At 35.1% G+C, this 13,437-nt stretch overlaps 1 protein-coding gene across 7 annotated transcripts; it reads right to left on the reverse strand.

Moving 5' to 3' along the window:
• Positions 1–2,163: 2,163 nt before the first annotated feature.
• Positions 2,164–12,168, reverse strand: LOC105162263 (uncharacterized). Of its 7 annotated transcripts, XM_088884556.1 has the most exons (9): positions 11,899–12,168; positions 6,635–6,689; positions 3,720–5,974; positions 3,294–3,650; positions 3,078–3,191; positions 2,879–3,007; positions 2,728–2,808; positions 2,577–2,648; positions 2,164–2,496 (listed from the first exon to the last, which is right to left on the reverse strand). In XM_088884556.1, the coding sequence occupies exons 3-9, from the start codon at positions 4,554–4,556 to the stop codon at positions 2,296–2,298; spliced, it is 1,791 nt and encodes a 596-aa protein (XP_088740682.1). In that variant the 5' UTR covers positions 4,557–5,974; positions 6,635–6,689; positions 11,899–12,168; the 3' UTR covers positions 2,164–2,295. The 7 variants fall into 7 exon arrangements, 6 of the variants coding, with proteins under 6 accessions (XP_088740682.1, XP_088740673.1, XP_088740666.1 ...); XM_088884547.1 differs by having other exon boundaries at positions 2,169–2,496; positions 2,728–2,796; positions 3,294–5,974; positions 11,899–12,165; XM_088884540.1 differs by having other exon boundaries at positions 2,169–2,496; positions 3,294–5,974; positions 11,899–12,164.
• Positions 12,169–13,437: the final 1,269 nt, after the last annotated feature.

The following is a 13,437-nucleotide window of genomic DNA, read 5'->3' on the forward strand; positions in this document are numbered from 1 at the left end:
AATCGCATAGACGTCCCACGTCTGTCGCCGATGAAACACGACACTCATAAAATGAATGCGGCTCTTAATGAAACTTTCCATAGTACACTTTGATGCCCATTCTCGTGGTCATCGACTTGGAACATTTCAAGCCCAACCCTAAACAGTCGGTTTCATGACAACCATCTAATGCGCAGTCCAACTGTTGAATGGTTGTTCAAGGTGGTCTGTGGGCTTTGTTGTGATGTTTGAGACAAACGCAAACATAAATATAATGAGCACAACGAATGAAACGCCAATAGCGAATACTTATCTTATTCAATGAATAATATTACATAAAATTGAGTTATTTTCAGAATAGATTACAAGCATACCAATACAATTGACTTTCAGGTTATCTATTCTAACAGGGCCCACCTCGACATAAATAGAATAATCCAACTAAATATGCTAGACATAAAAAATGATATATTTCATGTATAATAAAAATCATGATATCCAATATTATCAAAAATAATTATATGCAGAAAACACAAGTTTAAAATTGTAAAAAAAGGATGATCAAAATATGTGCATCCAATGCACAAAAATAAACCAAATTAATAAAGCAATTTAATATTAGAAAAAATTCAATTTAATCCAGCATTAAATCAACAAAACTTAACAATTTTCAAAAAAATGTGCAGAAAATAAGAAAATCCAATTTTCTGGAGAAATGGCGAAAAATGGCTTAGCCAACCATCGCCAGCCTGTAGCAGCCCGCAGACGGCCACGCACGCAAGCAGACGGTTGTGTGCGGTTGAAGACTGCCTGCACGCATGTGCGCGATGCTTGTCCAGCGTGCAACACTGCCCGTGCGCGCACGTTATACAGCACTGGCCGACAATGTGCTGCTATAGTGCTTAAATTTTTTATTGATTCCACACATTAAATGAAAAAATAAAAATCAAGTATTTATAGAAAAATTCAATTTTTTATTAAAAATTAAAATCTCTAATTAATCAAAAAATTAAGCAAATTAATTTCTACACATATTTATCAATAAAGTATGCAATTAAAACATGCTTTAAAAGCTGTTAAAACACGTTGGCATGCCTATTCAAATAAAACCTATAGTCTGTACATCGAACCAGACTCTGATACCACTAGAAAGACCGGGACAAAATGCATAAAACTCCCTTGTGTTTTAAAAAGTATGCAAAAAGTACCCCCCCTGTTTTCAGAATAGGCTAAAGCACCCCTCCTGTTTTGTTTTAGTCAGCAAAAAACCCCCATTCTGTTAGAAACTAACGGGAGGTGGAGAAGACGCGCGTCTGCTGCGTTTGGTAGTGTTTTTCTGCGATTTAGGTTGATATTTAATGACTTTTTGGACCAAAATACCCCTCTATGGGTCTATATAACATGCAAAGGGGTTTTTTGCTTGTTTTGTATCTTCCTTTTGCCATTTCTGCCCCAAGAAAAGGTATGAAACTGTTTTTTTTTTCTCTTTTATTTCATTTGTCCAGTTTAATTTTGGTAATTTAATTATATTAAATTATTTTTTTTATTTTATTTTTGTAGAATGAGCTATTCTAGGAAATCCACTTCAAAAAGAGAAGAAATTATGGATTTGAGATAAATAAATCCAAACTGCTTTTGTCAAAGAAATGCTGCTATTAGAGTTGTTGGTCCGACAAAAGAAAGTGAAGGAAAATTATTCTGCAATTGTAGAGCTGGACAATGCAATTTTTTTAGTTGGTTGGAGCCAATCAGTGTATCTCGTACAAACTCACAAAGTTTCCAAATGCCAGAAATGGAAGGAGAGGTGGAATCAAATTTAAGAGGTATGGAAGAGAAATTTTCTGGACTGATCTCTATATGCAAAGACCTCACTGGCAAAGTGAAGCAGCTTGATGGCAATCAAAAAACGTTAAAGGCACTAATTGTAGCTATTTATTTTGCTTGATTGTTGTATTATTTAAATGAATTTGTCAATGTAATATTGTTAAGTGAATTTGTTAGTGTAATGTTAATGAACCTATAATACAAATAAAAAACAGTAAAATGCATCAATGCATCATCACAATTTTCCAACAACAAAAACAACAAAAACAACCATCATGAATTTCATTTCACTTCAAAATGGACAAAGTGCATTCACTGAAACATGTATACAACTAGATTTTCATCCTGATTTACAACTATATAATCCAAAAATTCTAATTTGCAACCATGAGTTTTGCAAAATCCATCACTAAAACATCACAAAATATACAAAAATTGAACTACAATTGCACCTCATACATTTTCTATGGGCTTTGATGTTCCATCAGTATTTTAATTATTTTTCTTGGTTTGTCCTGGCCGATATGGGTTGGCTAAACTCTTGATCAGTGAAGAAATAGATGGATTTCTCTCTGCACAATATTTTCTCTTGAATTGGGAGGACTGATCTGGAGCATCTTGTTGTTGTCTCTTAAGCAATTTAGTTGAAGAAGATATTGGCTTTTTTTGCTTTCTAAGAGCTTTAGGTTTTTGCTGTAGTTGCATGAAATTATTTTAGTCCAAAGTAATAAAGTTAAAGGGACATATACTAAGTGAAACATTAAGAAATTTACCTGATAAGCTGTTGAGGATTGTGGATGTTCTTGTTGGACAGGTTGTTGAGTTATTTGCTCTGAATGAACAACCTAAAACATAGTAAATGAGATACTGGTGTGAACAAATAAACCAGTAAATTCTACTTTATTAGTACAACAAGTGATATACCTGTTCATGTGATGATTTATGCACATTCAATCCTCTAGTGATAGTCTCACCTGGTGTTGTTCTGCTACTCTGTTTAGGAATCTATAAAGTAGATTTTTCATTATAAAAACCTCATAAATTGAAGCATAGTTGATATGCTAAAATTACGTACCTTAAAAGGTTGTCTTGGAGCTGTTTGAGGTGGTGGCTGAAGTGGAATTGGTGGCTGAACTGGAAGTGGGTGCTGAACTGCAATTTCGGGCATGGAATCTTGAGATGGTTGGGAATAAATTGGAGGTACCTGCAACACAAGACAAAGAGTCAAAAATTAGTGTATGACAGTCAAAAAGCTGATATTAAATTAGTATTACCTCTTCTTGAATTGTCTCATTCTCATCAAAAGGTGGATGGGGTGGGGTACCAGGTCTTCTAGATCCTGATGCACCATGTGACTTATTGGATCTTTGTCTGCCTTGGTTGGGATTCTGCAAAGACATAATTAAAGTTAGACAAAAATAATTAAAGCTATTAAATAATGTTTGTTAGATAATAAATGAATAAATAATAATTAAAGTACGGAAAATTACCTGCATGAATTTGGATTTGGGGTGTGGGGGATTGGTGCAACTTCTTTTATTGTGCCCTTTTCTCATACATATTGCACAAGTGTGGGTAAGACCTCTTCTTGAATCTGTTTCCCTCACATCATTTGCATCCTTCCTTCTACATTTTTTTGGCCTTCCCATCTTGATTACTACATCAGGAGGATCCACTTTTCCCATCTTTGAATCTTCAAAATCATGCATCCCTGGCACTGGGTGGATCATGTGGTTGTATACCTTTAAATACACTTCCTTCTTGAAGCATTCATCAATGAAATCCTCCACTTTCAGCCTATGATAATCAATTGCAGCAATGGCATGACAGTAAGGATATCCCACAAGCTGAAACATGCCACAACTGCAAAACTTCTCCTTGAGGTAAACTATGTGATTTTGCATAAAATGCATTACCTCGTATTTGTCTTCCCCTGCCCAAGAAGGAAAGCAGTTTCTACTCTCCAGCCTTTGCACTTCAGTTTTCTTCATGATATTAGGACAAACAACCCCCTCGTATTTTTCCATCCCCTCTCTTTTCACTTGAATTCTTCCTATGAACTTCCTCCTTATCCATTCAAACATCTGAATTATTGGTAATTCCCTTGCCTCCAGGATAATATGATTGAATGATTCGTTCATGTTATTCACAAGTACATCACACTTTGTCTTAGTTGGGAAGAAACATCTTGCCCAATGTACTGGAGGTATTTCAGTCAACCATTCGTATGGTGTTTGTTCAGCATCTTTTTTTGGGTACATTTTTTCAATCTCAGCCATTGTTTTCAAGTGTTGGTTAACACTGTAAGTTGATGCAGCTTTCCAAAACATCTTTTTCAATTGTTGCCCTTTAAATTTTTCTTTAAAATTATTGTACATGTGCCTCAAATAGAATCTGTGTTCAGCCCCAGGTGCCAGTTCAGCAATGGCCTCTAGTAACCCCTTCTGTCTACATGAAATGAAGGCCCATCCCCTCTTATTTTGTGACCCTATATCTCTAAGCAAAAGGTTCAAAAACCACTCCCAACTATCATATTTCTCAACCTCTACATACGCAACAACAATTAGATAAATATTGTCATTTGGATCCCTCACAATAGCAGCCAACAACTGCCCTTTGAATAACCCCTTCAGAAAGCACCCATCCAACCCAATTAATGGTCTACACCCCTCAATGAAACCATCTCTCATGCCTCTCAGGCAAAAATACATTCTCTGTAACATAGGTAGATTTACTTCTTTGTTCAGCTTCATTATTAAAGAGCTCCCAGGATTATGTTTGACTACTGTATGACAGTAGTCATAAAGTCTTGGATACTGCTCTTTCACATCACCTGTTACCAATTTGAGAGCATGTTTTTTGGCTCTGTAAACTTTATGAGTTGAAACGTCAATCTGCAATTCTCTTCTGACTTTGTTCTTCAATGATTGAAGAGACTCATTTGGATTGTCTTTTACAAACTTTTTAATTACTTTACCAATGTACTTGTAATTGGCTTGCTTATTTTAAACTTTAGGTGCACATGTATGTTCTCCCTTAATAGGCTTTATCTGAAATGTTGTGGATTTCATGATTGAAGATGCCCTCAACTTCCAATTACATCCATTTTTACAAGTTGCAACTATAAAGTGTTTTTCATTCTTCACCAACTTCAAATCCCATCCCCTCCTTACAGCCCAATCCCTCAGCACATCCCTAAATTTGGCTCTTGTCTCAAACTTCATACCTACTGTCAAATCTACTTCATTCATATTCATCATCTCATCCCACATTGGACACCCATCTCCCTCATTACCAAAATCTTCATCCTCACAATCAATAAACCACTGTCCATCTCCCCTACTAGTCCCTTCACCCCTCTCATTTTGTTGCTCTTGCTGTTTTTTTTTTTTCTTTCTTTCTCTCATTAAAGACCTTAGAGTCTTTAGCATTGTTCTTGTGTAGTTTTCAGCCTACTAGTGAAAATATCATCATCCCAAGGACCCTCTAAATCCTCTAACATCCATGAAGGGCAATCAGAAACTAATGATGAATCAGAATCTGACTCATCATTTCCTACCTCTTCCTCAACCCCTTCACCCTCATTATCACCCTCAGCCCCTTCCTCAACCCCTACTTTTCCACCCTCTACTCTCTCATTGTCACCCTCAGCCCCATCCTCCACTCCTACACCCTCATTTTCATCCTCAGCCCCTTCCTCAACCCCTACTCCCTCAAAAATAAATCCTGCACTCTCATTTTCACCCTCAATCCCTTCCTCATTCCCTGTTTGTTCAACATTATATTGTAACAGTGGCACAGAATTTTCACAATGAAGGACATTACCACTAACATCTATAGACAACAAAGGGCTTGCTTTTTCTTCAATGTAAATTGATATAACATTACAACCTTTATAGTCTCTTAATAACTGTCTGATACCCTCATCCCCTTCTAACTTCTTTATAGACATTTGTAATGTTTGTTGAGGAAGTGAATAATAAATTACTATGTTACTACCCTTGCCCCCATCTTTAGTGTACATTGTTATTAGGTTATCATAGAATAATCTTTCTTTATCAACCCCTGAAAAAAAGACAATATACCCCCCGACATATCTAATAATTGGTACCCATTCTATGACCCCACCTAACCACACAAAAAAGTCTGCATAGTCTCCCAAAACCATATTCTGCAAATTAATTAAGAAATTAACTTAGTCATAACACATAAAATTAACAATGAAGTATTACAGAAACTGTAAAATTTTCTATGATTAACCAGTAATACACAGTAATGGGGGGGTGGGGATAAAAACAGTAAAAACAGTAAAACACAAACATGTTCTCATTTTCTTGCAAGTATGCAAATTCTTTTTGGAGAAGATTAGAGAAAATGTTAAATAATCCAAAGGTTCATAAACAATTCCGCTGGAGGAATTTTATATACCAAATAGCATATAGAAAGAGGACATGCTACTCCACAAACGCTGGAGGAATTTTATATACTCTATAATTTCTTAAACCAGCGATGAAATACATTCTTCTTCAAAACAACATCTATGATGAACTGCAGAAACCAAAAAAGTCCGAAGAAAGAATGCACCTTCAAACAACTATTTGAAGAATGACTTCTATTTCTACCAAATACGAAGTAACAGCGCGAGACACACTTTCTACAGACAGGGAAATGAAATTGCAACAAACCCAGATTAGAAAAAATCATTAAACAGCCAAAAAGATGAACCGAGCACAAGAATTTTTCGATATATACAAGTGTAAAAATTTCATCATCATCATCTCTCCAAGAATTACAACAATTTCTCAAAAAACATAAAAAAATTTAAACTTACCAGTTCTTCTTCAACCACGAACGACCTCCCCTCTCCTCGACCACAAACTCTAAATCTAACCTACGAAATCTAAAATTAGTGTTTTTCGTTCTATTTAGGGTAAACAAATACAAGTTTTTTGATCAAATTCCCTCGTTTTCTCCCTCACAATCGCAGACCCACGAAACCCTAATTTTTTTACTTTGGTAGTTCTCTGGTCTCGCTGTAACTCTTTTCTCTCTCTTCGAATTCATTCTTTGACTGTAGTCAAAGAGCAGTAAAGACAGCAAGGCTATAACGGTCAAGTTAGGAAGAAAAATAATGCCGTTAGTGCTCATTTTAAAAAATGGCACGTGAGCTAACTAAAACAAAACAGGAAGGGGGTTTTAGCCTATTATGAAAATAGGGGGGGTGCTTTTTGCATAATTTTTAAAACACAGGGGGATTTTATGCATTTTGTCCGAAAGATCACGTGGTAACAACCCGGGATTCCTTTGCTAGACGAAATCAATATAAAGCAACTCACCCTAGGTGAGATGAAGGGGGCGACCAAATACATGGTGATGGAGGAGGAGAAGGATTTTTTTTATGTTGTGTTGTGCAATGAATTATTACCCTAATAATCATACATAAAATATATTTATATACCTTAAATTGTAAACAAGAATGTGTCTGGATATATTCTATTATCTATAAGGTAACTCTTCAATTCATTCCAAATAGAGAAGAGTCTAATTATGACCAAGCTATCACTTTCCAAAAATGTAATTCTTTGGTAAACTTTTCCTTCAACAATTTTGCTAGTAGGCCATAATCATTGGATTGATTTTATGTAAAATAAATTCAATTCTCAATGAATTTTAATTAAATTCAATTTAATAAACTCCATTGATTTGAGCCACTAGGTATTTAATCCAATTAAATACTCAAGCCTAAATTATCTCTTATTAATTAATAAAATCCAATTTATTAATTAAATAAAGACAAGCTCAATTTAAATAATTCAATTAATTTAAACTTGGGCTATCCATCTAATGGACCCCCATGCCTGAGTAATCATATTACTTACACCTCATGGAATTAATTCAAATTAATTTCTTATTTTTTTCTCAGTGATTTGTGTGTGACTCTTTAGATTCACCTTTCAGCTAGACTTGGGCTAGTGTCCAACACTATTATTAATGAAATCTAATTTAATTAATATTTCTTGATTGACCTTTAATAAAGAAAGTCCATAACCATAGGTGTGCGTCTAGCAATGATCCATGGTAGTAGAGACTCGGTGAATTGTCATGTGATCATTTAGGCTCCCGAGTCCATATGGGTAATGTCCTTCCATCTACTGTCTTCTAACCTTAGTCTAGAGCATGAAATTAGGTGTCAGTTCCCATCCTGGACTAAGCATCTATGCTTAATAAATGAGATCGCGTTGCGCCAACTTTCTCTACATAGGAACCTCTTTTTCCTATTCGATCAACGACTGTGGCCACAGATTCATAAAGTGTGTATGCATCTCCAAGTGCATAGGAGATAACTCCGTCACATACTGACAGTGGGAGGATCCTCTTCTTGGAACTCATCGTCCTCGTTACATACTTCGAGTGCACTGGATAAGGCTTATCATGAACATGTCTATGACATAATCACCTCTTGAATCAATCCAAGATACAATTATCGTATGCACGTGACTGCCGTGATTCTCCAAGTCTGAGAACTACTCCCGTACTATCGAAGCTGGGGACTCAAGTCATACCGATTAAGCCTCTAAGGCTTCCATATGATGATCCCACGAGTCAGTCAGTTAATTGACCACCTTGTCAACTAACCCACTGAAATTGCATAAACGTCCAATGTGTCTGTTGTCGATGAAACGCGACACTAATCCAATGAATGCAGTACTCAGTGCAAGTCTCAATAGGACTCTCGATGCCCAATCTTGAGGTTCTCGGCTTGGAACGTTTCAAACCAACCCTCAGAAGTTTGTTTCCTAGCCGCCATCCAATGCGCAACCCAACTATATGGGTTATTAAGTGGTTTGTGGGTATTTATTGTGACGTCAAAGCAACACTTAATGTAAATTGATAGGTACAACAGACACATGCGTCAAGATATATACTTATCGTATTTGTCGGGACAATAGTGCTTAATTAAATATTATTTGAATAATTTTTAAAATTGCCAATTCAATTGGCTTTTGGTCACCTATTCCAACATGTTTTATAGACGTTACTAATAGTAGTAGAGGAAGAGTAAATAAAAGTTTTGAAATTACGTTTCAGTACGTGTTAGTGAAAGATAATCCTTATTAAAATAAAATTTTATAGGGGTAAATATTCTTATTAAAATTAATAATTTGGTACTTGTGGAGTTCTTATACATGTGAAATTATTGAGTTAGAAGGAAATAGAGGGTGATTGGCTAAACTTATAAGCTTCTAAAAATAGTTTTTAAGTTGCTTAGAAGTTTATAAGATCTAAATATTTATTTGACTATTTTTTGTAAAGAGTTTATAAGATCTAAAAAATAAGACGTTTGGATCTTATAAGCTCTTTAAAAAAAAGTTAATTTTCCTATCTTTTTTATAAGATCTTAGAAACTGTATAAAATTAATATGTCATAAGACAACAATATCCCCATTCATACACTGAGACACATACTGTGTCTCTCACACCCACACTCACTCACACTCTCCTCACTCACACACTTTCTCTCTCTCTCACACACACTCTATGATTTTAAATAACTCTTTTTGTTATTTAATTTTTCTAATATTTAAAAAAATACTACATTATTTAATAATAAATTATTATAGTTAAATAAAAATAAGATTAGTATTGATATTATATTTATTGAAAAATATAAATTCAAGATATTATAAACTTATATGACTAGAAATGATCATTGTATTAACAAAGAAAATATCAATTATATATTTATATTAATATTTAACTAGCATGAAAACATATAATTATTTTTATTAAAAACTTTAGGTAATAATTCATCATTTTTTATTATTTAATGGTATCATGTCCATATTAGTCATTTATCAATTAAAAACCTTATTATGCAAAACACTTTAACATCTTATAAAATATTTTCACATCTTATAGATTTTAATATCTTGTTTATCCAAACACTTTAATAGCTTATTTTAAAATATGATCCAACAATAAGCTCCTAAAATATCTTATGAGATGGAGGAACTTATAGGATGTTTTAAAAAAATTTAGCTAAACACAATCTTAATTTGAGAAGATCAAATAATAAAATCAATTAATAGATTATGGAATCAAGAACAATATTAGATTTTAGGGTTAAATACGTTTTACGCTGATGAACTATGAATGTAGTCCTATTTAACCTCTAAATTATGAAAGATAATAAAAATACCCTTTACAAAATAATTTGGTATTGATAGAACAAAATGCCCTTCTTACTTCCTATATATATCTATTTTTTTTTTGCGAAAATGTTTTTTAATAAATAATAGCAAATATAAGCGTAGAAGTACAGTTTGTCATTCTCACTCATACGCCTACCACGCTATCTGCCAAAGTCTATACAAAACATATGACTGCATCCATCGCTACAAATGGTCACTAAGAATATGCTGCCTAACTTGCTCCATAATCATCTTTGCTGGTTGATCTGCTGCAGTAACAAAATTCAGGAACCTTTGCTGATTTCTTTTCCTCCATAGGGTGATAGACCATTGCCACCAATAATGCTCTTGAAGCTACATTTTTCAAGTGTTGCCCTCTTCATTTCCTACTAGTCCATTGTAGCCTTGCTTTCAATCTCCATAAGGCCACTCAAAATGAACTTCCCATTTTGATTTTGCATCCAAGACTTGTCCATAGTGGACAGTCGTTCAAGAATGGCTAACCAAAGTATGAATGCGTTTCTAGCAATCTTGAAAGGGCCCCTAAGTAAAAAACTTTGAACTAACCTTTGGGCGTGGAGCCTGAAATAGTTTGTAGGCCTCAGTCACCGAGTATTCACCTGCTGCATCCTTCCACCGAACAAAATCTTGGCCATAGAAAATCTAAGGAAGGTCCTCACTGCTCATAAGTTCAAAAGAGGTAGGTGAAGTCCATAACCACTAACCATCTTGAATAACAAACTGTAGCATTGAATTAGCTGGCAACCCTATAACTGATGGTGCTTTGGGAAATCTGTGCATCAAAAGTTCAGCAAACAGCCAGGGGTCCTGCCAAAGCATAAACTTGCTTCCACCCCCCACTTTGGATTCCATAACCTGGATTCTCAAAGTGATTAGTTTCTTCTAGCTCCAAGTTCCTTGTGACGGTTTGATGGTCCAGCTAGTGTTGGACTTCAACCTATATCTATTGATCTATTACACCTAACGCGAGGAGGAGTTATGCTATACAGATCCCAGAGATGCCTTAGCATCCATGCTTTATTCATTGCAGTGATCCCAGATAACTGTGAAAATAGAGTCCTATGCCGCTTTGCAAAACAATAAAATATCATCTGCAAAGCAGAGCATCACCATCTGGATCTCCTTGTACCTCCAGTGGTATTCAAAAACTTGATCATGCTGAGCTTGTGCCTTCATCATAACTTGTAGAACCTCCATAATTATGACATAAAGGTAGGGGACTAAGTCCCCTAGCTTTTTCAAAGTAATCATGAATTACACCATTCAAAGATGGAAAAACTTGCTGTAGTAACACACTCTCTCACTCAATTGACACACGAATCATGGAAGCTAAATAAGCGTAATGCACCCACCAAGAAATCCCAATCACCCATGTCATACGTTTTGTTTAGATCTACTTTAACTGCACATCTTGGAGGGAGATGCTTATGATTGTATCTAGCTAAAAATTCCTGTGCCAAGAGCGTATTATGACAGATTTTCCTACCATGACCAAAAACAACTTGATTAGGTCCAGTAATTTTATCTATGACGCCTTTAATTTCTAAACTAACACTTTGGTAATTATCTTGTAAAGCACATTACAACTGGTAATAGCCCTAAAATCAGCCACCTCTGTTGGGGATCCAACTTTACGAATCAATGCAATTAAGATAGCATTGACCTGCTTCAACATGTTTCCAGTTCTGAAGAAGTCTATCACTTCATTTATTGAAGGAAGTGGATCGGTCAGAGAAGCGCAAAAATCAAAATAAAATCAAAACACAAGAACAAAATTCCCGATCAAGGGGTGTGCCCTTGAACTTTTCTCGGCATTCTGTATAGAAAAAAATCATAGGCCAAGAAAAAACAAGAAAGGAATGAATGCATAAAAGAACCATACCCTCGTTGATTTCTTGAACTGACTACAAGCGTTGATTCCTCCCTTCAATAGACCAAGATCTCTATGTAGAGATCCTCCAAAGATATTTATGCTCCCATTAGGAGGACGTGATCTTCTTGTGCTAGCAAGAAGAATCATGGAATAGGAAGAGATCAAAAAAACATTACTAAATTAACATTTTTGATGTTCTTGAATTTCTTTGATGAGAGAGAGAGAGGAATGAAAGCTTGGAGAAGTGTGTTGTAATCGGTTAGGTTGTTGTTTGGGTATATATATGATCTAGCCGATGTTATCCAAGGCATTGGGCATGTATTTAGTGGACCGGCCTTGATCTAATTAATATTAAACAAAGTCTATATCTAATGGACCCTAATTAAATCAAATTAAATAATAACCCTATCATTAAAGTTTTAATGTTTTAATCCATTTAAAAGATCCATGCTCATTTTCTCTCTTTCAATTTATAAATTCAATTTATAAATTGGAGCAAGTCCTAATAAATAGTCGAATAAATTTTAAGGACTAACTTAATATTTCAATTAATACAGTTAATTAAATTCTAAGTCATCCATCTAATGGATTGGTCTAAATAAATGATCCAATCATTTACTCCCTTCAAAAATTATTTAATTCAATTAAATTAATTCGACTCTTTCTAGAATTAATTTCAAATTAATTCCATCCCATTCTAGTGGTAAGTGTGTGACTCTTTAAGTTCACCTTCATCTAGACTTGGGCATGTTCCCAACATAATTAATTAAATTGTACAATTTAATTAATTATTTCCGATTATCTCATAACCAGAAATAGTCATTACCATGGGTGGCCATCTAGCAACAGTCCATGGCACTAGAGACTAGGTGAATCAAGATGAACATTTAGATAATCGAATTCATATGAGTACGGTCCTTCCGTCGATCATCTTCCCGCCTTAGTCTACGACATGGTATTGGACATCGGTTCCCATCCTTGATTAGGCATCTATACTCAATAACTCAAGACATATCGTTTACCCTACTAATTGTCATGGGGAAATCTATCCCACTTATTCAGTCACTCTGGCCAAAGATTCTTAGAAAAACGTGTCACAAAGCGTATAGGAGATGCTACTGTAGTGATACAGATAGGGGAATTCTTTCTTGGAACAAACTATTCTCACTACACATTCTAACTGCACTAGAAAATATTTATAATGACCATATCTTGCAACATAGACATTGCTATCTAGATCCAAGCTACAACCATAATGTGCTTGTGACTGCCATGATTTCTCAAGTTCGAGGACCAATCTCGTACTATCAAAGCTGGGAATTCCCAGTTGGTCGAGCCAATCGACTACTTTGCCAAGCAACCCATTAAGTATTGAACAGACGACCTATGTCTCCTACCGCCAAAACACGTTTGTAGTTAATGCAAATCTCTATAGGACACTCGATGCCCTGTCTAAGGTCCTCAATTTGGAACGTTTTGGTCCGATCCACAAAAGTTGGTTTCATAGCTGCCAATTAATGGCGCAACCTAATTTCTTGCACTTATCCA

This window comes from Sesamum indicum, linkage group LG1 (assembly GCF_026168435.1).
Source record: "Sesamum indicum cultivar Baizhima isolate 11 linkage group LG1, ASM2616843v1, whole genome shotgun sequence".
NCBI classification, from domain to species: domain Eukaryota; kingdom Viridiplantae; phylum Streptophyta; class Magnoliopsida; order Lamiales; family Pedaliaceae; genus Sesamum; species Sesamum indicum.